Consider the following 27026-nt stretch of genomic DNA (forward strand, 5'->3'; position numbering starts at 1 on the left):
TGTTGGGGCTCTGGGAGGTTCTGAAAGGACAGCAGCAGTAACAGGAAGCAGATTTTACCATTCCCTGTCTGCTCTTGCTCCTGTAATGTCACAGCTAGGGAGCCAAGCTGCTGTCTACAGGACCAGAAGAGGAAGTTAGGAAATACCCTTACAGAGAAATCCTATAGAAAACTATTAAGTTTCTGTAAGTTCTTTGCACAGTCCTATAAAATGTACTAGAGAATTATAAATATGCTATAGAATTCTACAGATTGGTTAAGAAACCCTATAGAAAGGATCTCTTGTCTGTATTAAATTCTGTTGGTTTTAGAGTAATTTGAAACCTTATTAACTTTCTATAGAACCTTCTTGCCTTTGTCCCTATTAAATTCTATAGACACTTTCCATAAGGATTATAAAATATGGTAATATTGTCCTTAAATCAACTAAAATGGGTTTATAAAGACCAAGTTTAGTCTCCTAGGTCACCAAAAATGGCCTCTGAGCAAACATTTATGGAAGAGCCATACTTTTAAAAGCCAGTTAATAAATAACTAGCAAATAACTTTTACTGATATTTGTTTAAAGCCCATATGCTCCTTCTCTGTGAGTAGACAGAACAGGGATCCTGGCTGGGTGTGCATGGACAGGAGGAATGCCTTCCCCACTGCATCATTCCCCTTACCCTGCAGAAGCCCCTTATCAGATATCTTACAGAGTTTCAGCCCTGCAGCGTGATGGAGCATACCCAGGGAACTGCCACTCTGCTACATCAGCCTGAGGGAATTTAGAGGATAAGTGAACGCTGGCTCCAGGAAGCCATTTCAGGAGCAATGGCTGGTGGAACTGTGGGTCCATCAGGGGCAGGAAAGAGTTATGAGCTCCTACAGCAGTGCAGAGGCATGGGGCCTATGCAGAGATGGCTAGAGATCTGGGGTTCCAGAGAGCTGAACCCCATTCAATGTCCATGATGTGTAAGGGAGAAGCAGAGGCAGCCTTCCCCAAAGGAGTGATCAGATAAAGAATGGTGGAGTGTCCAGTCCTGATGATGAGAGTACCTGTGTGGATACCCCCAGACTACCTGATTTATCTGTCTTTTTGCCTAATGCTCCTGTTGCGGGGGCTCCCACTTCATGGTGGGGGCCTTTGGCTGAGGCTGCTTACAGCCTAGGCATTCCATTGAACATCTCAGAAACCTTTTGTCTAGAATAGAGTGGGGAGACCACAGTCAGCTGGCTGTGATATAGTTGTAATAAACAGCTCTCATGCTGTTAATTAAATGCCTCAACTCTATGGCAGCTATTTTTTCCTTCCCCTACTTAAACCAACCAAGTGGTTTTATTCAATTACCTAAAAGGTTAGTGGGCTCTGGTAGCTTAGAATAGGTCCATTATGGATCTGTATGTTATATTTATCTAACAGATTGGTCACAGATTAAAAACTTTTAATTCATAGGTGTGATATCACTAAAAGCAAGTAATTTGCAGGTATAGTGTTCTCTGTGTGAACGGCAACGTCTACTGAACAAATGCAAGCAAAGATTTTCAAAAGCAGGGGCCTAAAGTTAGCCTCCTCAATCTGTATTTAGGCATCTGGCTAAGTGACTGGCAGGATTTCCAGCAGTGCTCCCAATGAAATCATATATATTTATAAATTAAGACAATGGGAGTTTCTGGGTATCAGAACTTTTGAAAATCTTGCGACTTACAAATGAGTTCTTTAAGGGCCTGGTCCAAAGCCCATTGAAGTCAGTGGAAGTCTTTCCATTGATTTCAATGGTCTCTTGCTCAGGCCCTAACAGTCAAACATTAGGCACCCATTTTTGATATTTGACGGTGCAATTCTCCCTCTCACTTCAGCCCAGGTGTGACTTTAATTTCAATGAAGAGTTGGAGAATCCTAGTAAATACCCTGGAATTCTTTTTATCATTTTGGTTTCTAGGGAACTTTTTGGAGTCTTGTAGGACATTTTTCTTTTAATTAAAACTCACATTTTCCATGCAAAATATAATTTAAGGATGACCCCCCCCCCAAAAAATCATGAACATGTCTTTTTCAGAGTAAATGGATGCCTGTGCAATGCCAACATGAAGGATTCTTGTTTTAAGTCAATCCTCCCCCTGCTTCTAGGTGTACTTGAATTTCTAGGTCTACCCTTGTTTGAATAAAATACAAACATGTGCAAACCAAAATCAATCTTGCAAAACTGTACGCAAGAGGACTGAGAAAACAAGCATTGGCACTGCACAAAAATACACCAAGACTTCAACAGCACTGTACAGACAGCTCCAAGGGCTAGGTGTGTGTCATTACTGCAGCCTGATATGCAGATGTCACTCAGACCACACACATCCCCCTAAACCGGACGGTCAGGTGACTTTGGTGGGCTTGGGAAGAGCCACTGTGAGAGATGCTAAAATAAATATCTCCAGGCAGCACTCTCTAAGTTGCCCTTCCACCCTGTCTCGAGCAGAGCAGGGGTCAATAGGGAGGCAGTTTCTAAGAGCCCCCCATGTAGTTAGCGGTGTCCTCTCTTTGCATCCCTGCAGCTCTCAGACACCAGGGAATGGGGGGTTGATTTTTAACTTGGGGGGTCCAGCTGCGGACAGCTGTTTTGCAGTGGAGTTCTCCCTCTCCCCCCGGTGGCTCGGCCTCTGCCCTTCCTCTCACCTGGGCCCATGCGCGCGAGCGCAGGGCGTGTCTCCCTGCGGGCTCCTCTTTGGGAACCCTCCCGCCCCTAGTCAGTCGGGGGGCGGCAGGCAGAGCGGCCGGCGCGCTGCAGGGACCGCAGGCGGGCAAAGCGCTCCAGCCGCCGCCGGGAGTTGGGCGAGTTCTCTCCCCCAGCAGCACCATGGACAGCAGCCCCCTGGAGCAACTGGACGCCGCCGGCTTCCTGCACGTCTGGCAGCGCTTCGACGCCGACGGTGCGGCAGGTTTGCTCGCGCGGGAAGGGAGCGAGCCGGGCGCCGCTGGCTTGGGGGCGCGGAGTGTCGGGCGAGGCGAGGGGTCCCGGGACTGGGAGGACGGGTCCCTGTGGCTGGGCGTGGGGTATCTTTCGGCACCTGGGCTGCAGGTGGCTGTGTATGCGGGAATCCCCCTGTGATGTAGCTGGGGCGTGGTGCCCCTGAGTGCGGCCCTAGGTGTGCATGCCCTGTGCCTGTGTGATGCACGTGAGTGTGGTGCCAGAGTCTGAGTAACATGTGGCTGGGGCTTCATATATGTCTGAGACTTACCACGTACTTCTGTGTTTGCCAGCTGTGGCAGATGTTGCCTGCGCCCCGGATAGCCCGCAAGCAGGCTGATAGCGTTAACACCGTGCAGCAAAAATCAGGACAAATGTTCTCTTTGCGCACCAACAATGTTTTTTTTTTTTTAAATGAGCATCCACCAGCACTGAGTAGCTGAATCAGTCCTTCCAGGAAATCCTGAATTTCACAGGGTTGACCTTATATACATAAGGGAAATTTTTTTTTTAACAATAAATATACCTTGCAGAGAATGCACTCAGAGCACAAAATATTTGTCTACTCTGTTACTGCTACTGCTTCTTTTTTCCTTTTGGCCAAGACCTTTACAATATAATAAAGAAAAATTAAAAATATTAAAATGCTAAGAATTTGAATTAAATCTAACAACTTCCAACTTTAAGTGATGTGCCATAAGATAGGAAGGATGAATAGACTTATTTAGGAATAAAGAGAACATTCCTCCAACTTGGCACAGTTTCTATAAACATAAAAATGGTTCTATAGTACGTAAGTTGTGCTTAGAGTTAGAGCAATAATTATGTCTGTTCAATCATGTATGTTTTAATTGTATTTAGACAATGGTTACATAGAGGGGAAGGAGCTTGATAATTTTTTTCATCATCTACTGAAGAAACTGGGCACATCTGTAAGTACTTACCAAATTCCATGCATGTGAAGACAATTACGTTTAAAAAGGTTTTGTATTCTTTGCTCTGTGACTACTAGTTTCCTTAGTGAGACCAAAGATAAAGGGTTTTATTTTCTCCTAGCAACAACAGGTGCTAGGAGAAACAGGTGCAATAACTCTACCAGTATTAGAGCTGTTTATTTTCAGTCCAACATCTGTTACTCACTCTAAGGTTATAATTTTGGCACAAACCAAATCTCCTCTTTGAAAGCTTGGAGGAAAATCCATTTAGATGAATAAAAATGGAACTGAAATTCTTTAATACAGAATAATTTAGTCTTGGAGGGGAAAGTAGCAAGTATTTATGCTTGATTCAAAACAATGCTGATTTGTTAATATGATCATTGATTTTGGAAATAAAATTACCAAAGAACTCTTCCTGCATTAATTTTAACCAGTGCTTATGAAGAGTTATGCCTTCATTCTTAAAAGTGGCTAAAGGATAAACATATGAGTCAAACATATTGCTCATAAGATCAAGACTTGTGTATCAAGACTTTGTTTGGGTTGGGTTGGTTTGGGGTGTTTTTTAGCTCTATTTCATACTATTTATCAGTGCTTCTCATCTTATGCTGTTCACAAATCAAAATGTACAAAAAGTTTTATGCTAAAATCTCCCTTTCCCCCTTATCTTCAGTTCATACTTTGCCTTTGAATGTCACTATATGCCAGAGAGAACTACTGCCACTGAATAAGTGTGTCCTAGAATTTGCACAAAGATTACATTAAAAAAAGTATGTTTTCACTACAGGGTCAAATACAAGAAAAAAAAAGTCAGCATCTCTTTAAATAGAAGAAATGGACACAAAGCAAATAAATGTGATGTGAAACAACTCCATTAAATAAAAACAGATAATAAGACAGGAAAAACAGGCTAGTTAAATCTGAACAGATTTCTGACTACAACGTGCAAAATTAAGAATGGGGGTCTTACATACTCCAATTTGTAATTATTCTAAACAAAAAAGAACTGTTGTTTCATTTGCAAAAAGAATCGTTTTATTATGAAATATTGCTGGCATGTATAGAAAAGTCTATTTAGAATTTAGCTATAAATTGCATAAAGACAGAGAGGATTCAGAGATGAGGAATGAGAATGATTATGGATATAGAAAAATTCATATGAAGAGAGGTTGAAAAGACTGTGATTATTAATTTTAAAAAGGAGATAAAGTTGGAAGCTTCCATTCTCCCTGCTTCATAACATAAGATAAAAAGGCACTGAATTAAACTGAAAGGTGTCGTATTCAAAACTGATAAAAGTGTTATTTCACACAATGCAGATTGTGACTAGAACTCATTGCCATAGGATGTTATCAAGACCAAGAACCTAGCAATATTCAAAGAGGGATCAACATTTATATAGATAAGACTATCTAGATTTATAACAACGCTAAAGAAAGTATTGGAAGGGATATGAGACTTCAAGCTTTGGGGTTTAAGCCAACCTTTAATTATGAGGTGTTAGGAGAAGAATTTCATAGTGCAGATTATCTGATGTTTGCCTGCTGTGGGGTTTCTTGCACTGTCTTCTGAAGTGTCTGGTGCTGGCCACTGTAGTACTGGACTAGATGGGCCATGAGACTTCTGCAGTACAGCAAGTCCTATGTTCCCATGATCACACACAGAGGTCTATGTGAAGTCTGTTTCATGACATGAAATAGGGCATTACATACCAAAACAGTAGTGCACAGAAACCAGTGTGTACAGGGTTCATAATGGAACATATTTTTCCCTTTGTTAAACAGGGTATATAATGACAACTCTCATCATTGCCAAAAGTTATATGTTCAAATGATTTAATTTAAATCAGTCTTCTTTTCCTTTCTGCATCTCTCATTTTCTATATCTACTGTTGCTATTATAAGAAAAAGTTTCACATAAATTAAAACCCTCTGAATTAAATTTAAGGAACAGATTCTGCCACACTTACTCATATGGAGAGTAGTATCTTGCTTTGCAAAGGATTCTCAGTGAAATCAGTGGGAGCGGTAAGGTGCTACTTAACAGCGAGGGAGCCAGTATATGGTCCTTAAACAATATGATCATGCGTTGCCTTGCATCCCTTCCCCTGGTATCCACAATTCAAGAAGGATGTTGATAAATTGGAGAAACTTCAGAGAAGAGCCACAAGAATGACTAAAGGATTAGAAAACATGCCTTATTCTGATAGACTCAAGGAGCTCAATCTATTTAGCGTAACAAAGAGAAGTGTAAGGGGTGACTTGATTACAATCTATAAGAACCTACATGGAGAGCAAATATTTAATAACAGGCTTGTCCATCTAGCAGAGAAAAATATAACACAATCCAGTAGCTGGAAGTTGAAGCTAGACAAATTCAGACTGGAAATTAGGTGTAAATTTTTAATAGTGAGAGTAGTTTGGAACAATTTACCTAAGGTCACAGTAGATTCTCCGTCCCTGACAATTTTTAAACCAACATTGAACGTTTATCTAAAACAGTGGTTTTCAAACTGCAGGTCGTAAGGCGCTGAGTCACGGCGGCTCTGGTCAGCACCACCGACTGGGCCATTAAAAGTCCCGTCGGCGGTGCTGCCCAGCTAAGGCAGGCTAGTCCCAACCTGTTCTGACACCACGCTGAGCCCTGAAAGCGGCCAGCAGCAGGTCGGGGGGCCATGGGGCTCTGCACACTGGCCCCGCCCCGAACACTGGCTCCACACTCCCATTGGCTGGGAACTGGCCAATAGGAGCTGAGGGGAGTGGTATCCCTGTGTGTGAGACACACGTGGAGCCACTTGCGTGCCTCTGCCTAGAAGCCGGACCTGCTGCTGGGCTCTTCCGAGGTGCAGCGTGGCCTGCAGTGCCAGGACAGGGAGGAAGCCTGCCTTAGCACCCCTGCCTTGCTGCTGACTGGGAGCCTCCCGAGATAAGCCCGTGCCTCAACCCCATGCCCCAATCCCCTATCCCAACTTTGAGCCCCCCCAAACCCGGAGCCCCTTTCTGGATCCCAAACCCCTCATCTCTGGCCCCACCCCAGAGCTTGCACCCCCACCTGGAGCCCCTCCCGCACCCCAATCCCCTGCCCCAGCCCAGAGCTCCCTCCCACACCCTGACCCCATCATTCCTGGCCCCACCTCACAGCCCTCACCTCTGTACCCCAACCCTCTGCCCCAGCCCTGAGCCCCTCCCACAGCCCAAACCCCTCATCCCCAGCTCCATTGGGTCACAGGCATCAACAATTTTCTTCAACTGGGTCGCCAGAAAAAAAGTTTGAAAACCACTGTTCTAAAAGATATGCTCCAGGAATCATTTTGGAGAAGTTCTATGGTCTGTGTTATAATCTGACCTCCTGTGTATGATCACAATGGTCCCTTCTGGCCTTGCAATCTATGGGTCTATTTTCAATTCTCATTGTTTAACTAATGGCAAAGTTATCTCAAATCCATAGGGCAGTAGTCAGCCTCAGCATTCTGCTTTCCCTGCATGGGTGGATCTCCCATTGAGGCTACTGAGAAATACTGAGGCTGAGTAAGTCTGAGAGTAGAATTTTGTGCTTTGATTGGAAGCTCCTCGGGGAACGGCCTTTTTTTTATTTGTCTCTTAAGCATCATGAGCATCGTAGCACTATATATGAATGACTTATTTTTGTATAATTATCATATAACATTACGTTTACCCACCATTTTTCTTTCTGTACACATCACCTATTCCGTACATGTCTCCTACTGATATGTGAAGAACCCCTTCCCACAGTGGAAAAAGTCAAGGGCCCCCCTGGAACTATTTTTCATTACCCTAAAGAAACACATTGCCTACTGATATCAGCACAGGGATGGGAGCTAGGATCTCTGCATTTTAATCCTAGTTTTGACACTGATTCCTTTTATGGGCACTTAACCTCTATGCCTCTTCTACCCTCTGCTACAGAGAGACAATAACACTTAATGACATACCTTGCAGACGCATTACAAGGATTAATTAGTTACTATTTCCAAAGTGCTATACAAGTGATAAATAACATTATCAGCTCTCGAAGTTGTCTCTGCTTGAATAGTGAACAGTTTCATAATTATATTTTTTCAACCTCCGCTCTCTAAGCTATTATTTTCCCCTAATGACCACTGTAATCTGTAACTCTGTTATTTTTCCCAGCTTCTCTGCTACATCTTTGTCTGACATTAAATGCAAGCGCATCAAAGCAGCTGGGGAAACAATTAAAGACAGAGTCTATGAGCCACTTGAGAATCAGATTTGTGGATTACGAGCACTGGGCAAGAAAGAGGATTCAGAATGTGTCACTAGTGAAGATGGGTCCAAACCAAAGTCTTGAATCTAAATATCTTTGAACTTTTGGGGGTGTTTTGAAGCAAAGGAAGATCTGAATTTTGCAAAGCCCCTCTAACTTTATAATGGGCCAAACCAAATCCCAGATCCAACCCCCCTTTCCTTATCTAACTATGAAAAGCTATCAGGTCATACAATTCTACCATAACTCCTTTGATTTGCAAGTAGATGTAGATTAATGGGCCACTTCACCTTGAATGGTCCCTTGAAATCTGTTACCTACTTATGCTAAACAATCTGTTCAAACCTTGTATTTAGCAGTGACACGTCAAGTTAGTTTCCCAGACCAGAAGAAGAACTCTGTGTAAGCTCAAAAGCTTGTCTCTCTTGCCAACAGTATTTGGTCCTGTAACAGATATTACCTCACTCACCTCATCTCTCTAATACATATGCAAAAGGTTTTAGTAAATTGATGGAGTTATGGTAGGATTCTGTAGTCTAATTACCAGTCTATACTGATGGGCTAAGGACTAGATCCACAAAGGGACTTAGGCATTGCAATGCTCAGTGTTGCAGTGCCTAACTTTTAGGCACCTTGCTGCACCCAGTGGAATCCACAGCCTCTGAGTTAGGTGCCTACGTGCCCAGTGCATGGAAGAAAGAGTTAGCTGTCAAAGAATGGGATCCACAAAAGACCATCCTACTGAGGCCTGGTCTACACTCCAGGGTGAAGTTGACGTAAGCTGTGTTGCGGCGATCTAGCTGTGGAAGTGTTTTCACTTAAATTTGACTCCCACCGACGTAAGTGCCTCTTTACGCCAATTTAGTAAGACTGCTTCCCCGCGTGGCATAGAGTCACGGGCGATGTAACTAGGTGGACGCAGTGTCAGTGTGGACACTGCATTGCTTACATCAACTGTTACTGACTTTCAGCAGCTGTTCCACAATGCCCCATGCTGACAATACAATCGATACAAGTGGTCCTGGCGAGGATGAACACCGACAACACAAGGAGCAAAGCGTGCACATACACACAAGCGATTTAATAACTGCGGTGGCTGTATGCTGACGTAAGTTAGGTCGGCATAATTTTGTAGTGTAGAAATGGCTTGAGCGGGGTGCTACCTAACTTAGCTAGTAGGAAATGTCAAGAAGAGGGGTGTGGCCTGAGTTCTACCCCTCTCAGGGAGTTTGGTGCTGCAGGGAGGCAGCTATCGCTGCTTGGAATTCACAGCTCTCCTGGAGCTAGGCCCCTAAGCAGTTGTTTTTTTGTTTTGGTTTGGGGTTTTTGTTTGGTTTGTTTTGCAAGAAAAACACTCCGTGGGGTGGGAATAGGAAGTGGTGGCAGCTTCCCTTGTAACTTTTAGCCCAGTGACTAACGTATTCACTTGGATGTGGGTGACCCGGGTTACATGTCCCTCCTCCCCCGCCTGATGTGGAGCAGAGATCTGAATGTGGGTTTTCCCAATTCTCAGGTGAGTGCTCTAACCACTGAGCTATGGAATAGTCTGATGTGGGGCTCTCGCCTATTGAAGCTGGTTCACAGGCTATAAAAAGTATAATTGTCCACGATACCATGCAGCTTTCCTAAGCAAGCATGTTTATTCTTAAGGTGAAAGCATTAGAGAAAATATATAAAGTATTAAAAGAACTTACACCCATGCTAATAAGCTTACCAGAGATCACGCCCCAACCTTCCAGCCTCACCTCGGGGGTTTTATGCAGCCATAGGTTCGTAACAACTATTAGCTTAGAATAAGCGCACCCATGAATCTCAGAGTCACTCCTACTATTTGGGCCTCTGACCTTGACCTCATGTAACAGGTGATCAGCAGACAAAAGGTCCCCTCCTCAGGGCAGAGCTTCGAAAGGCTGAGCTCTTGCATAACCTGAGGGGGTAACATTTGCATGCGCCTCCCCCTTGAAATTTCCTGGGAAACCCACTTAACTTTAAAAGTTCACATTGTTTCAAGTAGGCTCGTAACACTTTGAGGCTCGTAACACTTCCCCAAATTTACATTAGTCATGTCTCCCTTCTAAACAAGTTACATACAGTCCAACAATAATACATGAACATTTGCATTTTTAATATAGTAAACTCCTAAAATACTTAAACTTACTTCAGTAGTGTTCATCCAGGATACTGCTGGAAGTTGCCATTTCTGTCATATGTATATAGGTCCTGATTTCCAGCCTGACTTTAGTTCCATTTTTGTGCCCACTATTCTTTTGAGTGGACATATCTACTGGTTCATTTTCCACCCACAATCAAGTGTAAATACACTTGGTCATATACATGCCTAAGATTTGTGGAGGAATAAATTGGACCATCACATATTTGTGCCCACAATTTGTGGGTGCAAGTAGACGGCTAGCTTTTTTTAAAAAAAGAGGCTATTGTAGTTACTCTGCATAGGAGGCACTTAGCACATGGCAGATTCAGGCTCTCACATGAGTTCAGTTCTCACTGGCTTCTGTGGGAGTTGCATTGACTAAGATCTCAATCCTGCATCTGGCTCCATGTGGACACAGGGCTTTGCATGCATGCAGTCTGTTAAAGGATCAGATCCTAAGTGAGGTCTGAATTAGTCCAAGGATTTGTTGTTCCAATTTGGCAGACGCTGACAGCTAGCTGCAGACAGAATTGAATGGTGCAATCTGCCTGCCTTTTGTACCAATGAACAAGGGAAGTTGGGAATTTAAAAACAAAAAAATCACTTGCAAACAAACATCTTTCAATGCTTTAGACTTTTTTCCCCCCTACATGTGATGTACTTACTTAATTGCAGGGGAAAATCCTATTTTCCATCTCCTCATGTGGGGGAGAATGGTAATTGTTAATGGCATGACCTGTTCTTGATTAAAGTGATACTCTCAAGGTTGGCATATCCTAAATTAGACCTACTCTTACATCAAGTTCTAAAGTCCCTGTGATTCTCTGCACATTTTATTTTTTCCAAAACAAATGATTCATCACTGTGTTTTCATTAAAATAAATCACTACCAGCAGCACAGCTCTCTTAACAAGCAAAGAAATATGAGAGAACGTGGGGGCAAGGGCACCCAAAAGAAAAAAATGTGATAAAAGGAGAGAGATTACTGTCAAGTTTCCAGAAGGTTATGGACAACCATCCTTAAGAAATTAAACACTGTGGGGATAAAAAGGTGAACGTGTCCTTTCCATCATAATGAGAAGTATGAATATGTCGATTACATTTCTGATGTGAAATATTTTTAAAGACTTTTTCACAAAATTAAAGGACAGGATCAGATGTGAAGAGGGGAAAATGTACTTACTATGGTGGGTTGAATTACAGTAATTGTCCCATGCAAAACTTGGTGGCGTATTATCCTTAATAAGAAATGTTCTTGTAAAAAAAATTGTCCTTAAATCAAGTGATTTATGATAAATGCTGTGGGCCATATTTTTTACAGCTGTTTATATTTTGATAGTAAAATTATATAATCTTTTGTTTGCTAATAACATACATGTTACGGACTTGATCCTAAAAAGTGGTGTGCCTTCAATTACCATAGGCTTTGTCGGCCATTGAGGATGCTCAGCTGCTCTCAAGAGATACTCAGCACTCTGCTAGATTGGGACCTAAGCCAGTGTCTTTGAAGTTTTATTGTTCACATGATGATAGCTAAGGGGTAAAAATCCTTCTTCCAGACTTGGTTCAGTCACCATTATCATCTAATACGGATCTTAATTCTTTGAGTAAGGTGACCTTTCTTTTTCCAAAATGAAAACTGGAGACAGGCACTGCTTTTTATTCCTGTCATTTCTATCAATTGACAGTAGCGATCTGCCCCTCCTCCTTTCTCTGTCACCGATAACTATCGTACTACCCATGGCTCCTAAGCTTGCAAACTTGGTGTCATTTTTGATTCCTCCTCAAATAGCCACAATCTCCATATGCCTAACTTTGAGCAAAGTTTGGAGAATTCTTATTTTATCTGATCCTGTTTGCCCCTTTCTATGGAAGAAAAATTCCCTTCATGATACTCACACTGTGTTTTGACTAGGGCTGTCAAGCAATTAAAAAAATTAATCGCACAATTAATCGCGTTATTAAACAATAATAGAATATCATTTATTTAAATATTTTTGATGTTTTCTACATTTTCAAATATATTGATGTAAATTAAACACAAAATACAAAGTGTACAGTGCTCACTTTATATTTATTTTTATTACAAATATTTGTAATAAACAAAAGAAATAGCATTTTCCAATTTACCTAATACAAGTACTGTAGTGCAATCTCTTTATCATGAAAGTTGAACTTACAAATGTAGAATTATGTACAAAAAAACCCTTTCATTCAAAAATAAAACCATGTAAAACTTTAGAAGATAATGCTGCCCGCTTCTTATTTACAGTGTCACCTGAAAGTGAGAACAGGGTGTTTGCATGGCACTGTTGTAGCCGGTGTCACGAGATATTTACGTGCCAGATGCGCTAAAGTTTCATATGTCCCTTCATGCTTCAGCCACCATTCCAGGGGACATGTATCCATGCTGATGACGGTTTCTGCTCAATAATGATCCAAAGCAGTGCGGACCGACGCATGTTCATTTTCATCATCTGAGTCAGATGCCACCAGCAGAAGGTTGATTTTCTTTTTTGGTGGTTCGGGTTCTGTAGTTTCCGCATCAGAGTGTTGCTCTTTTAAGACTTCTGAAAGCACGCTCCATACCCCATCCATCTCAGATTTTGGAAGGCACTTCAGATTCTTAAACCTTGGGTTGAATTCTGTAGATACTTTTAGAAATTTCACATTGGTACCTTCTTTGCATTTTGTCAAATTTGCAGTGAAAGTGTTCTTAAAATGAACAACATGTGCTGGGTCATCATCTGAGACAGCTATAACATGAAATATATGGCAGAATGTGGGTAAAACAGAACAGGAGACATACAATTCTCCCCCCAAGGAGTTCACTCACGAATTTAATTAACGCATTATTTTTTTAACACGTGTCATCATCGTGGAAGCATGTCCTCTGAAACGATGGCCGAAGCATGAAGAGGCATATGAAACTTTAGTGCATCTGGCACGTAAATATCTTGTGACACCGGCTACAACAGTGCCATGCAAACACCCTGTTCTCACTTTCAGGTGACACTGTAAATAAGAAGCGGGCAGCATTATCTTCTGCAAATGTAAACAAACTTGTTTGTCTGAACGATTGGCTGAAAAAGAAGTAGGACTGAGTGGACTTGTAGGCTCTAAAGTTTTATATTGTTTTGTTTTTGAGTGCAGTTATGTAACAAAAAATACATTTGTAAGTTGCACTTTCATGATAAAGAGATTGCACTACAGTATTTGTATGAGGTGAATTGAAAAATACTATTTCTTTTGTTTATAATTTTTACTGTGCAAATATCTGTAGTAAAAACAATATAAAGTGAGCACTGTACACTTTGTATTCTGTGTTGTGATTGAAATAGATATATTTGAAAATGTAGAAAAATATCAAATTTCAATTTGTATTCTATTGTTTAACAGTCCGATTAATTGCAATTAATTTTTCGAGTTAATCGCTTGAGTTAACTGCGATTAATTGGCAGCCCTAGTTTTGACTGCAAAAAATCTTCATCTCTAAAAATGTTCCTGTATTCTATAGGCAACATTAAATGGGCAACTTGCACACACCTCCAACCCAGGCCAGTGAAGGCTACTGCACCCCAGGATTCTCACACATGCCCTACTGGGGAAGGCAGGCAGTGTTAGCACGGAAGTCCACCCCCAGAGGAGGACAGCTTGAGCTTGCTGTTGGAAATACATGGGATCCCTGCCAGCAGAGAGTGCCCAGAGAAAGCACTGAACCATTTTTGCTCAAAACTTTCCAAAAATAAAGTTATCAGACAGAACAAGTCTAGAATATTGCAGCCCATAGTGGCGGGAAGATAGTTAGAAGGAAGTGCTTCTGCAACCTTGAAGTGCCATTCTGCTCTGGATGGTGACTATGCAATAATGGCACCACAAACCCTTGAGAAAGACTATGCTTGACTACAGCTGTTTATTTGCTGTCAAATCATCCCACCAGTTTATAAAGACAATTGGCAGAGAATCCCATCAAGCTTATTTCCTGGGTCACTTTTCAGGTCAGAACTGTATTGCCACTATAGCATTTACTGCCCACTGTAATTGACGGCTCTGAAACAAATTCAATGTAACCTTTAGACATATGAAACTAGAGCTTGTTTGGCTTTGCCTTTTCTGTTTGCACCAACTTTGTTGAATAGCTAGTTAATAATTTAAAAAAAAAACCCCACACAACCTTCTTTCCAGTGGGGATGGGTTGTTTTAACAGCCCTACTTTACCTAAAATCATAGGACTGGAAGGGACCTTAAGAGGTCACCTAGTCCAGTTCCCTGCACTCAAGGCAGGACTGGGGGCATGGCTACACTGGAAACTTGAAAGCGCTGTTGCGGGAACCCTCCCACGGCAGCACTTTGAAGTGTGAGTGTGGTCGTGCGCAAGCGCTGGGAGAGAGCTCTCCCAGCACTCCTGGTAATCCACCTCCACGAGGGGATTAGCTCCGAGCGCTGGGAGCCTGTTAACATTAGCGCTTTAAAGCACTCAGACTTTCTGCACTCGGGGTGATTTTTCACCCCCCGGAGCCAGCAAGTTAGAGCACTATAAAATGTAAGTGTAGACAAGCCCTAAGTATTATCTGGACCAATCTTCCTCAAATGTGGCCACCAGGGGCTTTTCATGAGGCCACGACAGCCTCCTGGGTGGTGATGGGGGGGAGGAAGCATCGGTGCCTCCTCCTCCCTCCTTATTGCTCCTGGATGCGCCTCCCTGCACCACCTCTAGAGAGGGGCACAGCGCTGCAGGAGCAAGGTGAGTTCTTGACCCATGTTGGGGGGAAGGGATTTGGGTGGCAGGCTCCAGTGGCGGGACTTCAGGAACCTGGCCATGCGGCCCCAAGCTCCAACCACGGGGCAGTGGGTACTGACCCCCCCAGCTCTGGCCATGCGGCCCTGGCCTCCAACTGTGGGGCTTCAGCCTCCAGCCCCTGGCTCCAGCTGCATGGCAGCAGGCACTGGCTCCCGGCTCCAGTCCTGGGCTTCGGCCGTGCAGTAGCAGACGCTGGCCACAGGCGCCGACCCCAGGCCCAGCCGCATGGCAGTGGGCTCCAACCGCGGGGCTTTGGGTGCTGACCCCCGCCTCTCACCACGGAGCTTCAGTCGACCTCTGGCCCCCAGTTCTGGCCATGCGGTGGTTGGTGCTGGCCCTGGGCTCCAGCCACGTGGGTCCCAACCCCTGGCACTGATCCCCTGCCCCAGCTGCACGGCAGCAGGCACCAACCCACAGCTCTGTACCCTGGCTCCGGCCACACGGTGGTGGGAGCTGGCTCTGGGTACCAACCCCTGGCCCTGGCCGCTCAGAAGAGAGCGCTGGCTCCAGCCACACAGCAGTGGGTGCTGACTCCTTGCTCCAGCCATGCACTCCTGGGCTCTGGCCCCCAGCTCCAGGCTCTGGCCCTGCGGCAGCAGGCACTGGCCCTGGGTGCTGACTCACAGCTCTGGCTGCATGGCAGCGGGCTCCGATCCCTGGCTCCAGCCACGCTGTTCCTGTCCCCAGCACTGGGTTCTGGCTGTGGCACTGAGCCCTGGCCCTGGCCACATGGCAGCAGACACCAGGCCCTGGCTCTGGCCACACAACAGTGGGGCTCATCACTCGCCGCTGGCCCCCACTGCCTCCCACAGCCCTGTATCCATCCCTCCTCCCCCTGCCCCGGGACCCTGCTGCCTTCCTGGCCTTGCATCCATCCCCCCATTGCCCCGGGCCGCTGCTGCCTCCCACAGCCCTGCATCCAAACCCCCATTTCCCCGGGCCCCTGTTGCCTCCCACGGCCCTGCATCCATCCCACCATCGCCTCTGGCCCCTGCTGCCTTCCCCTTCGTCCCCCCCATCCAGGGCTTAATGGGTCCAGGGGTTTGCTAAGGAAAGTGATATTAACAAACATGCAAGTATCTCTTTTCACAGCAGACTTACTAGCTATTTGTGAAAAATTATACTTGTATGTTTGTTAATATCACTTATCACTTTTCATAGCTGTGATATTAACAAATATACAAATATCACTTTTCACAGCAAGCCCCAGGACCCACTAAGCTCTGGGTGGGGTGGGGGTGGGGGGCGAAGGAGGAGGCAGCATTATTTTTGTTACCGAGTCTGCCAAAAAACCCTACAAATATACATCACAATGATTTGGGTGTGTATCTGTGCATATTTAATTGTTTTTCCTAAAGTTAATTAAGTATTTTAGGGGAAAAGTGTCAGTGCGGCCACCAGTGAGAGTGGCCACTCTGAGGCCACCAAAAAATTTGTTGCGAGAAACCCTGATCTAGACCGTCCCTGACAGGTGTTTGTCTAACCTGCTCTTAAAAATCTCCAATGACAGAGATTTCACAACCTTCCTAGGCAATTTATTCCAGTGCTTAACTACCCTGACAGGAAGTTTTTGCTAATGTCCAACATAAACGGATATTGAACAGAACTCGATCCAGAACTGATCCCTGTGGGACCCCACTCAATATGCCCTTCCAGCTTGACTGTGAACCACTGATAACTACTTTCTGGGAACAGTTTTCCAATCAGTTATGCACCGGCCTTATAGTAGCTCCATCTAGCTTGTATTTCCCTAGTTCGTTTATGAGAAGGTCATGCAAGACAGTATCAAAAGCCTTACTAAAGTCAAGATATACCACATCTACCGCTTTATCCCCCCCATCCACAAGGCTTGTTACCCTGTCAAAGAAAGCTATCCAGTTGGTTTGACACGATTTGTTCTTGGCAAATCCGTGCTGACTGTTACTTACCACCTTATTATTTTCTAGGTGTCTGCAAATTGATTGCTTAATTATTTGCTCCATTATCTTTCTGGGTGCTGAAGTTAAGATGATTGGTCTGAAATTCCCTGGGTTGTCCTTATTCCTCTTTCTATAGACTGGCACTGTATTTGCCCTTTTCCAGTCCTTCCATGACTTTTCAAAGATAATCGCTAATGGCTCAGATATTTCCTCACTCAGCTCCTTGAGTATTGTAGGATGTATTTCATCAGGCTTGTTCTTTCCCTATTTTAGTCTCCGATCCTACCTCATTTTCACTGGCATTCATTAAGTTAGATGTCCAATTGCTACTAAACTTTTTGGTGAAAACTGAAACATAAAAGTCATTTAACACTTCTGCCACTTCCACATTTTCTGTTATTGTCACACCTGGCTCTGATCAGGGCCGGCTCCAGGCACCACCTTAACAAGCAGGTGCTTGGGGCGGCCAAGGGAGAGGGGCGGCATGTGCGGCAATTCGGGGGCGGCAATTCGGGGGCGGCGGACCTGCTGCCGAACTGCCGCCGCCAATCGCGGCTTTTTTTTTTCCCCCCCCAATTACCGCCGCCGGTTGCGATTGCGATTGTGGCTTTTTTTTGTTGTTGTTGCTTGGGGCGGCAGAAATGCTGGAGCCGGCCCAGGCTCTGATCAATGTGGTAGCTCTGTTTCTATGTAGTTGATGTTTGTCAGTCTGGAGCACGCTCCCTCTCTCACTTCTTCCCCTTGTAATATGAAGAATCTCAAGTTACCCAAGATTTGGGGTAGGGAGGAGGAGAGCACTAATACGGGCTAGCAGTTACCTTTCAAACTACAGTAGTATCTTCTGACTGTAGAAAATGCATCCTCAGGTCACATCTACACCGTGTAAATTAATTGTGCATTGGCAAGACACTTTTTTTAGGGACATTTGAATCTTGTCTGTGGAAACCATGGCAATCATTGAAAACCAATTAAATTAATACAGTTAAGTGATAGTAATTGATGTTTGTACTGTGCTTTGAAGATATAAAGATCTGTAAGTATGTTAAGCTCTATAACTAATAGTAACAATGTATGTCATTTGTTTAAACATTTTCCACTGTAAAACCCAAAGCTGTCTTCAGACCCAGACCTCTAGTATTTTACATTCTGCTTCCAGGTTGATGGGTAAGAATATTTTCCTGCTGTTTCTGGGGTAAGCCCCTCCCAAATGCACAAGACTTCTGAAGTTTTAACTATCAGCAATATTTATTACTGTGATATTAATACTATCATCTTTCCAGACTCACTGCCTCACTGTAGCAATATTACAGCAGTGATGTGAAAACAAAACCTAGCACCCAGAGTAGATTCAGACTTGTTTGAGCTTTCTAGAGTCAATGTTTGACCCCGGCTTCCCCCTTCCTTCAGATGGGAACTAAGCTGCCTCAGGTCTTTTCATGGAGCAACTTACTTGGCCTCTGCAACAGCTCAGCTGCAATAGCTGGCATGCTGGGGTACAGAGCCATGGCTGCCCTAGTCCCCATCCACCTGCACAGTGGAGAGAGTAGCAGCCCCAGGGCAGCCACATAAGATGCTTTCTTACTCCCCTATGTGGGGGTGAAATGCAGCTCTTGACTGCCCTGCATCAACAGCAGAATAGATCCTGTCCTTCCAATTGTTGGGTACGGAGCTAAAGAACAAAGCTGGAGATCGAAGTTGATGATATAGAAACACTTCACTTCTAGCCTACCTCTCCGAAAACCCAGATTGTGCATTTTTGACTCTGCCTTTGCTCTCTGGAAGTAAAATGATCCGCTTAGTGGTAGGAATAGACTCCTATTACCTTTTACATTACAAGAAAGAGAATGGTGCTGCATAGAGAGGGAGGGCAACTTTGAAACATCTGTCAGACTGAAGAACATCTGGACCAAAAGCTAATGGTGCTATGGTTTGCATACATTCCAAATGATGCATCTTTAAGTGATTTAGCCAATAAGATAGCTAATTGTAAAAAATCCTATTTTTATTCTCATTATCAATGCTCTTACATAGCTAAAATTCAGTGAAGTTGTTAAAAGCTGACACACGGTTGAACAATAAGCTTTTATAACAAAACACTAGTTTGAATTCCACAGCACATTTTTTCAAATATCCGTGATGATTATAGTTTCAAAAATAACTTATCCTACTGGGCATGGAGGAGGATAATTTCAGAGTAGTTTGCCAGGCTATTGAAAATAGCAACTGATATGCTTGCCTAACGCCTGGGAAGTGTTCTGCTCTGGAAGCCAATTTAAATACCACAAGAAAGAGTTATAATTTTTAGGTGAAAGAAAACAGTATTGTGTTTGTTCAAAAGTGCCCCACTTTTTTGTTTTGTCTGTCTATCCATCCATCCTCCATACTCACTCACATGTAATCAATCAGGTCAGAAGAGCTACTTCATTCTTTTCAGTAGAGCTATTCTCTATTAATTAATTGGACTTGACATTTATAAACAGAAGACATTTACTTGATTAACAGTTTCTCCTTTTGATTTCAATGTAGGATGCCCAATGAAGGGTATGTTATAATAATAATAGATCAATAATGTTCTCATGCATGAGAGAGTTGTTGAGATCTTTTTTTTCCTGTGAAGTCAGATAAAGAGAAATCAAATTATATTCTTATGTCATAATGAAATAAAACAGATCTCTTTACTATTGATGGGTGAAGGGCATTTGGAAAACAGCAGGCACTTCTAAACATGCAGGATGTGTAGGGAACAAAGAGGGAAAAGAAAGACCCCAATCCAGCAAAGCATTTAGGCACACGTGTAACTTTAACTACATGAGTAGTCCCATGGAAGTCAGTTAGGACCAGAGTCTCAAAGGAATTTATGCTCCCAACGTTTATTGAAATCGATTTGAGGATCTGGTCTTAATTTTCAAAAGACAAGTGATGAGCACTAGCTCATTTTTTATGTCATAAAAATATAGCATCAGGTTTGGGCAAGATGTCAGAATGTGATCAGACAAATACACGATACATGAGCATATTGACTGAAGTATGTGTAGAGGGTAGATACTTCAGTTCCAGTGTATGGCCTCGTCTGCACTAAAAAGTTAGGTCGCCCCAGCTATCCCGGGTATAGACAGTACTAGCTCAACAGAAGAATTTTTCAGTCAACCTAGCTACTGTCAGTGGGAGAGGTGGATTACCTATGCCCATGGGGGAGCCCCTCCTGTTGGCATAAGAAGTGTCTACATGGAAGCACTACAGCAGTGCAACTGCACCACTGTAGCACTTCAAGTGTAGGTAAGCCCATAATCTAATCATGGTTCCATTCTCTCATCTATGAAATCCTGATGTTACTCTACTAGAGTAACTACCTGCTGACTGTGGCAGAGGTTCTAAGGGAAAAAATCCTACACAGTAGTATTCTTTTGAACCAGCTGGAAATTGGTACCATCATATTGTGATGCTTCCCCGTGGGTACCCGGGGCTGTGAGGCACTTTGCTACCACCTGGTCTTAGCATGAGGAAGCCTTGTCTGTGTCACCTCCACTGGCCACAGGCAACACAAGCACTCCCCTCTAAGACTATGCATGCCCCACTCTGATTCTGCAGATTGGCGATAGGCACACTCCAACCCCCGAGCCCTCTGAGGTCTCCCTGGAGTGTCCACCCCCTGTTCACTGGACACTCAAAGTATTCACAGATTCACTGCTCCCAAAGGAATAGTACAACCCATCTTACCAGGTACACCTCAGACCACTGTTCCCCTTAACACACAGCACTTAGGTAAGTTTATAGTGAAAACAAAGAAATTAATTCAACGAAGTAGAGAGATTTGAGTGATAACAAGTAGAAGTACTGGAAGAAAATAAAATCAAATCATAACACACATTCTAGAACCTAGGCTTAATTAACAAGACCCTCGTGTCTAATAAAGTATTACCAACACTTTCCAGCCACACCGGCTATGATCCCTTTTTCATGAGACAAGCCACACTGTCAGCTTCTCTCCTATGTGAAAAATCTAGACTGTACCTCTGCACTCCCAGGAATAGCCCACAATCCATTGTCTTTACTGGTAAACAGGATCCCCTCCTGCTGTTTATTTCTTCCTGTAAATATTGCAGTGGGTATTGGGCTCAGTATGCAAATAGGCTTGCATTGTGAAACATACAATGTCCAATACACACATGACCAGACAGAGCTAAGTATCTGCTACCTCCTGTTTGAAAGGAACCTGTTGAAGTCATGTCATCTCTTGGTTATCTGCCTTAACTCCAAGTCTTTGAGAATGTAATTTCCAGCATAGATCTCCAAATCCATAATTATTATCCAGCCATACATTTTGAAATGATTGGGGTGACCAATTGGCTATTGGCTCTTATTAGAGACCTCACACGCCACACTTTGGTGAACTTAATATGCATATATCTGACCCAGGGGATCCCTATTAAAATCCTATGAATCCCCTTTCCCTCTGCCAGTTGGCACCAAAAGGTTCCTGGGTCACACGTGACTACTGATTATTCTGCATGGTATCAAAAAGATTTGTGAGATTCGAGGCATGGGTGTCCTTACTGTAATTCATTTCAGCAGGGAGCAAGTTTTCAAAATATCGACTTGTGAGTTAACAGTGATAGTACAGTGCTAGCCTTAGTCATTGTGCCTACAGCACAACCATGTTAGCTGCAAGAAGTTTATAGATTGTTCCGGAATGAAAGATTGAGGGCCTGATTCTCTACGGCCTTGTACCTCTGACAGTGGATGTAAATGCTAATTTAGCCCATGCTTAAGTATTTTGCTGACTCAGGGCCCAATGACAAGTCCTTCTGTCATTGCCTTGTTTAAACCTTGGAAAGCTGCTGCAATAATAATTAGTTAAATTAAGAATAAGTTCCACATTTGTCATCCTCAGACCACTTTATAAACATTAACTACTGTGAAGCAAGTAGTTTTGATCCCCATTTTACATGTAGGGTAACTGAAGCAGAGAGGTTAAGTGACTTGCCCCAGACCCCACAAAGAGGTAGTGTCAGCACTTGGACTAGAACTCAGGAGTTCCTGGCTTCTAGTCCCATGGTCTGACATCCCCATGTGCTCAGCTTTTCCTGTGCTTGGACCGCAGCTCTCAGTATCTCCGGCTTCATCACCCTCAGCAGCGGGAGACAGAATTGGTATTCATTCTTTACATCAATCAATTTTGATTTTAATATTCCTTTGTCCTTAATCAAGTGGTATGCAGTCATGGCAATTCTCTTAATAGGACTCACTTTTCTAGGACTACCTGTCATAAGAACCTAGGAATTACCATACTGGATGAGACCTAAGGTCCACCACTATTCTGTCTGACAGTGGCCACAATGCTTCAGAGGAAGGCATATGAACCCCACAGTAGGCAGAGAAGGGGTAATGATGAGTCTCTGAACTAGCCAAGTGGGGAAGCAGAGAGGTGTGACATAAATGGGTATTTCTATTCAGACTGCCTTGCTAGTGCTATTTATCTGAAATTATTGGAGATATCGCCTTTGGAAATCCTAATTGTCAGCTGTGGTGTGTTTCTTTTTGGATGCTGCGCGTATCACCACTAAATTTCTTCTCCCTATCTCTGCATCTCTGCTTGAGTTTTTCTAACCAAAATAAGGTGTAGCTGCTTTAGTATCACAGGTGGTGCAGCCCAGCCAGACCAGTTGTTCAGAAATGTTGCCAGGTTAAGTTGGCCACAAGTCAGTATAATACCTGCCAAATCATATAAACAGTTAAACTCTCAACTTCTCACATTCACCACCTAGAAATTGTTTGAAAGGGGAATAAGTCATTGAACATGCAAGCACAAAGAATGCAGGATGCTTAAAATTCCATATCATAAACACTGATACCTCCAGGGCTTAGTTTCAGAGCAGTTCTAGATCTCCATTCACATTGGTAATAGCCGTATGAAACAAGCCAGCTACAATGTCACCAACATCTGCTAAGCCAAATGACCTAATGAAAAAGTACAAAGATGTATTTCCCAGGAAACTGCTCTAATCCATAAAGTACAAGAGTAAAATGGACATTCTAGCTCTTGTAATACACACTCCCTGCCGCCCCCGGGACCAGCTGGCTAAGGAGAATGACATTGAAACATTTAGGCATCTCCAGATGCCTGAAATGAGTCTCCATCATACTGTTTATGAGCCACTGAGCTACATGTAGGGCTCCATTCTAAAACTTACCCTATGTGGCATCTGTGCATGGACCAATAGAAGCACTGCACTGAGAATTCTAAATGATGTAACATTCATATATGGGACAATTAGGACAGTAAATTTCATCCAGGAGATGTTCTAGTGCCCTACATGATTCTGTTTGAGTGTGTGTATGTGGTTTTTCAAACGGCAGGATGCCATAACAGAGGAAAAGCTTCAGAGGGTGAAAGAGCGATTCATGTCTGCCTACGATGTCACTGCAGATGGACGTTTACAAATACATGAGGTAAACTCCCAAAATATCTGTTTTTTTGAAAGACAATGAAATTAGAAAATGGATCATGCATAATTGGGACATTGGGGGGTAGGGGAGAGGGAGCGGGGACACAAAGATAAGCCAGGTTGTGTGTAAATTTCAAACTGCTTGCTCAAAGTGTAATTTACATGGAAACAACATGGTCATCTTTTATTTGCTGCATAGTGTCACTAGTCATGTAAATTTGCTCTAATCTTTACCTACCTCTTTTAGCTTGCATATATGATCTTGCCAGAGGATGAGAACTTTCTGCTGCTTTTCCGACGGGAAACACCCTTGGACAACAGTGTGGAGTTTATGCGGGTGCGTGTCTTTTGCTTTCACCCCTTGTACGTTGCTGTCAATTATTCTGAATGGCACCTATAAGCAGACTCTTATTTAAAGTAGATTAGTGTATTGGACCTCTGTGGAATTTTGTACAAGTTCATGTTCAGTAAGGAAAATAGTGTTATTTTTGAAGGCTTCATTTTCTTAGCTGTTGAAGTTGTGAACATTCTGGTAGGAATGCTCAAAAGACAGAGATACCATAGATAGGCTGGACAAAACCAGGGGATGCATATAGTAGATGCTTGCACTTTGCAGACTTTCTTAAAGATACATGTCCATTTTCTCCAGAGATGAAAGGTTTCTGTAGCAACCCACTGAACAGTTTAACCCTTTAGAGAGCTGGGGTCAGATCCTTGGCTTTATCATTTGTGCACTGGACAAAGATCAATGGGGATTGGCAAAGAAGGTTTTGAGCCACCTTGGTACTGGCACTCGTCCCTGATTCTGAAGATGTCCGTCGAGTTCCAAGGCACAATTTAGAGTGGATTGAGGGATTTGCTAAGTGGCCCAGGGGTGGGGCTGTGGACAGCCAGTGCAATTCTGTCAGTTGGGGAGCACTGGGGTATAGGGATGCCCTTGGAATGCCTCCTTTTCCTTGCCACACCTCTGCACAAGGGGGGCAAGGAAGGAAGCAGAGTGAGAGCCATTATGGCAACTCTAGACCACCCAAGGAGTTCCCCTACATTTGGGGAAATCAAGTGGCCTGATCTACCAGCTTTTGAACAGCTTCACAAATCTGGGGGAGGATTTGGTCCTATATTCTTGGCATTGCTAGCCGCTGCAGAAACACTATATCAGCCTTGCAACACTCATGAAAATTGACCAGCCCAGACAAAATTTACTTGCTTACCCTTTGTTGTGATGATGGTTATAACAAAAGATATTGCACTTGCTCATTAAAATTACTTGCTCACAAAAAACAAAAATACCCCACCTGGGTGAATAGCCAAACAGAATTTTGCATGACTCCTTCATAGACATTGAGCGACTTACTCCTATAGGAAAAACTCCAGACTAGTGAGAGCTTTTAAAAGCCATTATTAAAAAAAAAACTTTATTTTTAAATATATTCCTCTACTTCAAAGGCTTGATTTCCAAACTGAATATATAATCTTGATTAACATGTAAATTGGGTGTTTGTGGACACAATGACCAGTTACACAGGCAAATTACCACTTTGAGTATGCAACCATGATGGCTTTGTGCACAAATTAGGTACAAAATTTTGATCAGGTTCTCAGTCTGATTATATTTTTCCTTTATAGAAAGAGACTGTCTGTAATGAATAGCTGATTGCAGATTCCTTTTTTCCACAGCGTGCTATACACAGTTCTGTCCACATCAAAATAAGAGTAAAAAACACTGTATGTGGATAATTTTACTTTGTCCATAGTGAATTAAGTACTCAATAATATGGCTACATGCAAATTATGGAACTGAATGAGATCTGATCTAGAGCTGTATGAGATAATCAACTTATTTGATGATTAAGTGCAAAATTAATGTGGTCTTACCAATTTTTCCCCTCCAGATTTGGCGCAAATATGATGCTGATAGCAGTGGATTTATTTCAGCTGGCGAGCTCAAAGTAAGTTATTTTATCCCTCTCTTTGGGCCTGATCTATAACTCACTGAAATCAATGGGAGTCTTTCCACTGGCTTTAGTAATTCCACTGCCTTTTCGTGAGCTTGATAAATGGCATTTTAAAATTGTTCTGTAGCAATCAATCACTAGAGAACACATTGGCTGTAATTGTAGCTGCTAGATCTGTGGTTCTCTTGCATGGTTGTGTGAGGAACTGGCCAGTAGATCCTCTTATTTGTGAACCACCTGAGCTCACCTTTGTGCCCCACTCCTTCCCCCCCCCCCCCTCCCTAACCTTCCTCCCCCCCCCCCCCCCGACCCAAACTCACCTCTGGACTGCTGTGGAGACAAACACCAGAGCACTCCTCCATATCTTACAAATGTGCACAGTCCCTAGCCCAGCCTCCCCTCTCCAGCCCCGGCAGAACAGAGCCACAGCAGTCCCATTTTATTAACTAGCTAATTACTTTTGTGCCTATTAATAAATGGTTTTCTGTGCCTGCAAAGGTGGGGGCAGGATTTAGCTCAACATTTATTTTATTTTCTGGCCCAGGTCCGATTCAGGAAAGCACTTAATCAAACACTTCACTTTTCACCACATTCAGAAATCTATCATTGGTCTGCAAAGCGCTTGGGCAGCAAATTCGGCAATGAATCTTGGTCACGTGCCATCTGACTGTAACCCCTATGTATTGCCATCTTTAGACTTCTGAGCCATTGGACTGGCACTTCGAATTCTTCAGCTTAATGTTGAGGGTCTGTCAGCAGCCAACACAGAGTCATTAGTCCTTAGCCACTCGTCACAGTACTGATGTAATCTGTTTGCAAGAAACTTATGTTGCTATCAGCGTGGCAGGACGTTATGGTACTGATGACTTTGACCTCATCTCATACTTCCCTGATGTTTCAAATGGGTTTCTCTAACAACCTGCGATGTAGATGCGGTTAACTTCAGACTATGTCGCACATCCTTGACGAGTGCCTGCTGGCTTACTTCAACCGCAGGCTACCGGCTCTTCACCTGGCTGATGATGATGCTATCAAATGGCTGGGCACACTGTGCATATGCTGAGAGAGAGCATATGTTTAAAGTTAAGCACATGCTGAAGTCCCATTGAAGTCTGTAGGACTTCAACATATGCTTAAGTGTGGATTTAGGTGATTAAACACCTTTAAAAGTCTGGTCGTAAGTGCTTTGTTGAGTTTGGGCCATAATGATTTAAGATTATTTAGAAAGTTAAGTGTTTGGGGAGTAATAAATATCACTTAAAAAAAATCCACTGTCCCCTCATACAGCTGATCCTCTAATTCACGGTTCCATTATGTCTGTTACAGGAGAATCTGATTATTTTAAAATATATTTTAACACTACATATAAACTAAAAAAAGTAAAAGATCAAATAAATTAAAATTAAATTGAAGCCAATGGAACTCCTCATGTACTCAGAGTTAGGCTTGTGTTTCAGTAACTTGGTGAATTGGGGCCTCAATTTTTAATATTATTCCTTGAACTCCAAAGGGTAAAGTCTATTACTCTGATTCTTTTCTGTCAATAGGACTTCCTGGGAGATCTCTTTTTGCAGCACAGAAAGATGATTCCTGAGGCAAAGCTGGAAGAATACACTGATACAATGGTAA

At 43.2% G+C, this 27026-nt stretch overlaps 1 protein-coding gene across 1 annotated transcript in view; it reads left to right on the plus strand.

Moving 5' to 3' along the window:
* Positions 1 to 2830: 2830 nt before the first annotated feature.
* SCGN (secretagogin, EF-hand calcium binding protein) overlaps positions 2831 to 27026 on the plus strand; it is a 49191-nt gene continuing 24995 nt past the window's right edge. Inside the window, exons 1-6 of the mRNA XM_024209542.2 lie at positions 2831 to 2903; positions 3803 to 3873; positions 23354 to 23446; positions 23690 to 23779; positions 25335 to 25391; positions 26945 to 27022. Of these exons, the coding sequence (XP_024065310.1) occupies positions 2831 to 2903; positions 3803 to 3873; positions 23354 to 23446; positions 23690 to 23779; positions 25335 to 25391; positions 26945 to 27022 (462 nt within the window). The remainder of the gene's footprint in view (positions 2904 to 3802; positions 3874 to 23353; positions 23447 to 23689; positions 23780 to 25334; positions 25392 to 26944; positions 27023 to 27026) is intronic.

This window comes from Terrapene carolina, unplaced genomic scaffold (assembly GCF_002925995.2).
Source record: "Terrapene carolina triunguis isolate 2854851 unplaced genomic scaffold, T_m_triunguis-2.0 Scaffold58, whole genome shotgun sequence".
NCBI classification, from domain to species: domain Eukaryota; kingdom Metazoa; phylum Chordata; order Testudines; family Emydidae; genus Terrapene; species Terrapene triunguis.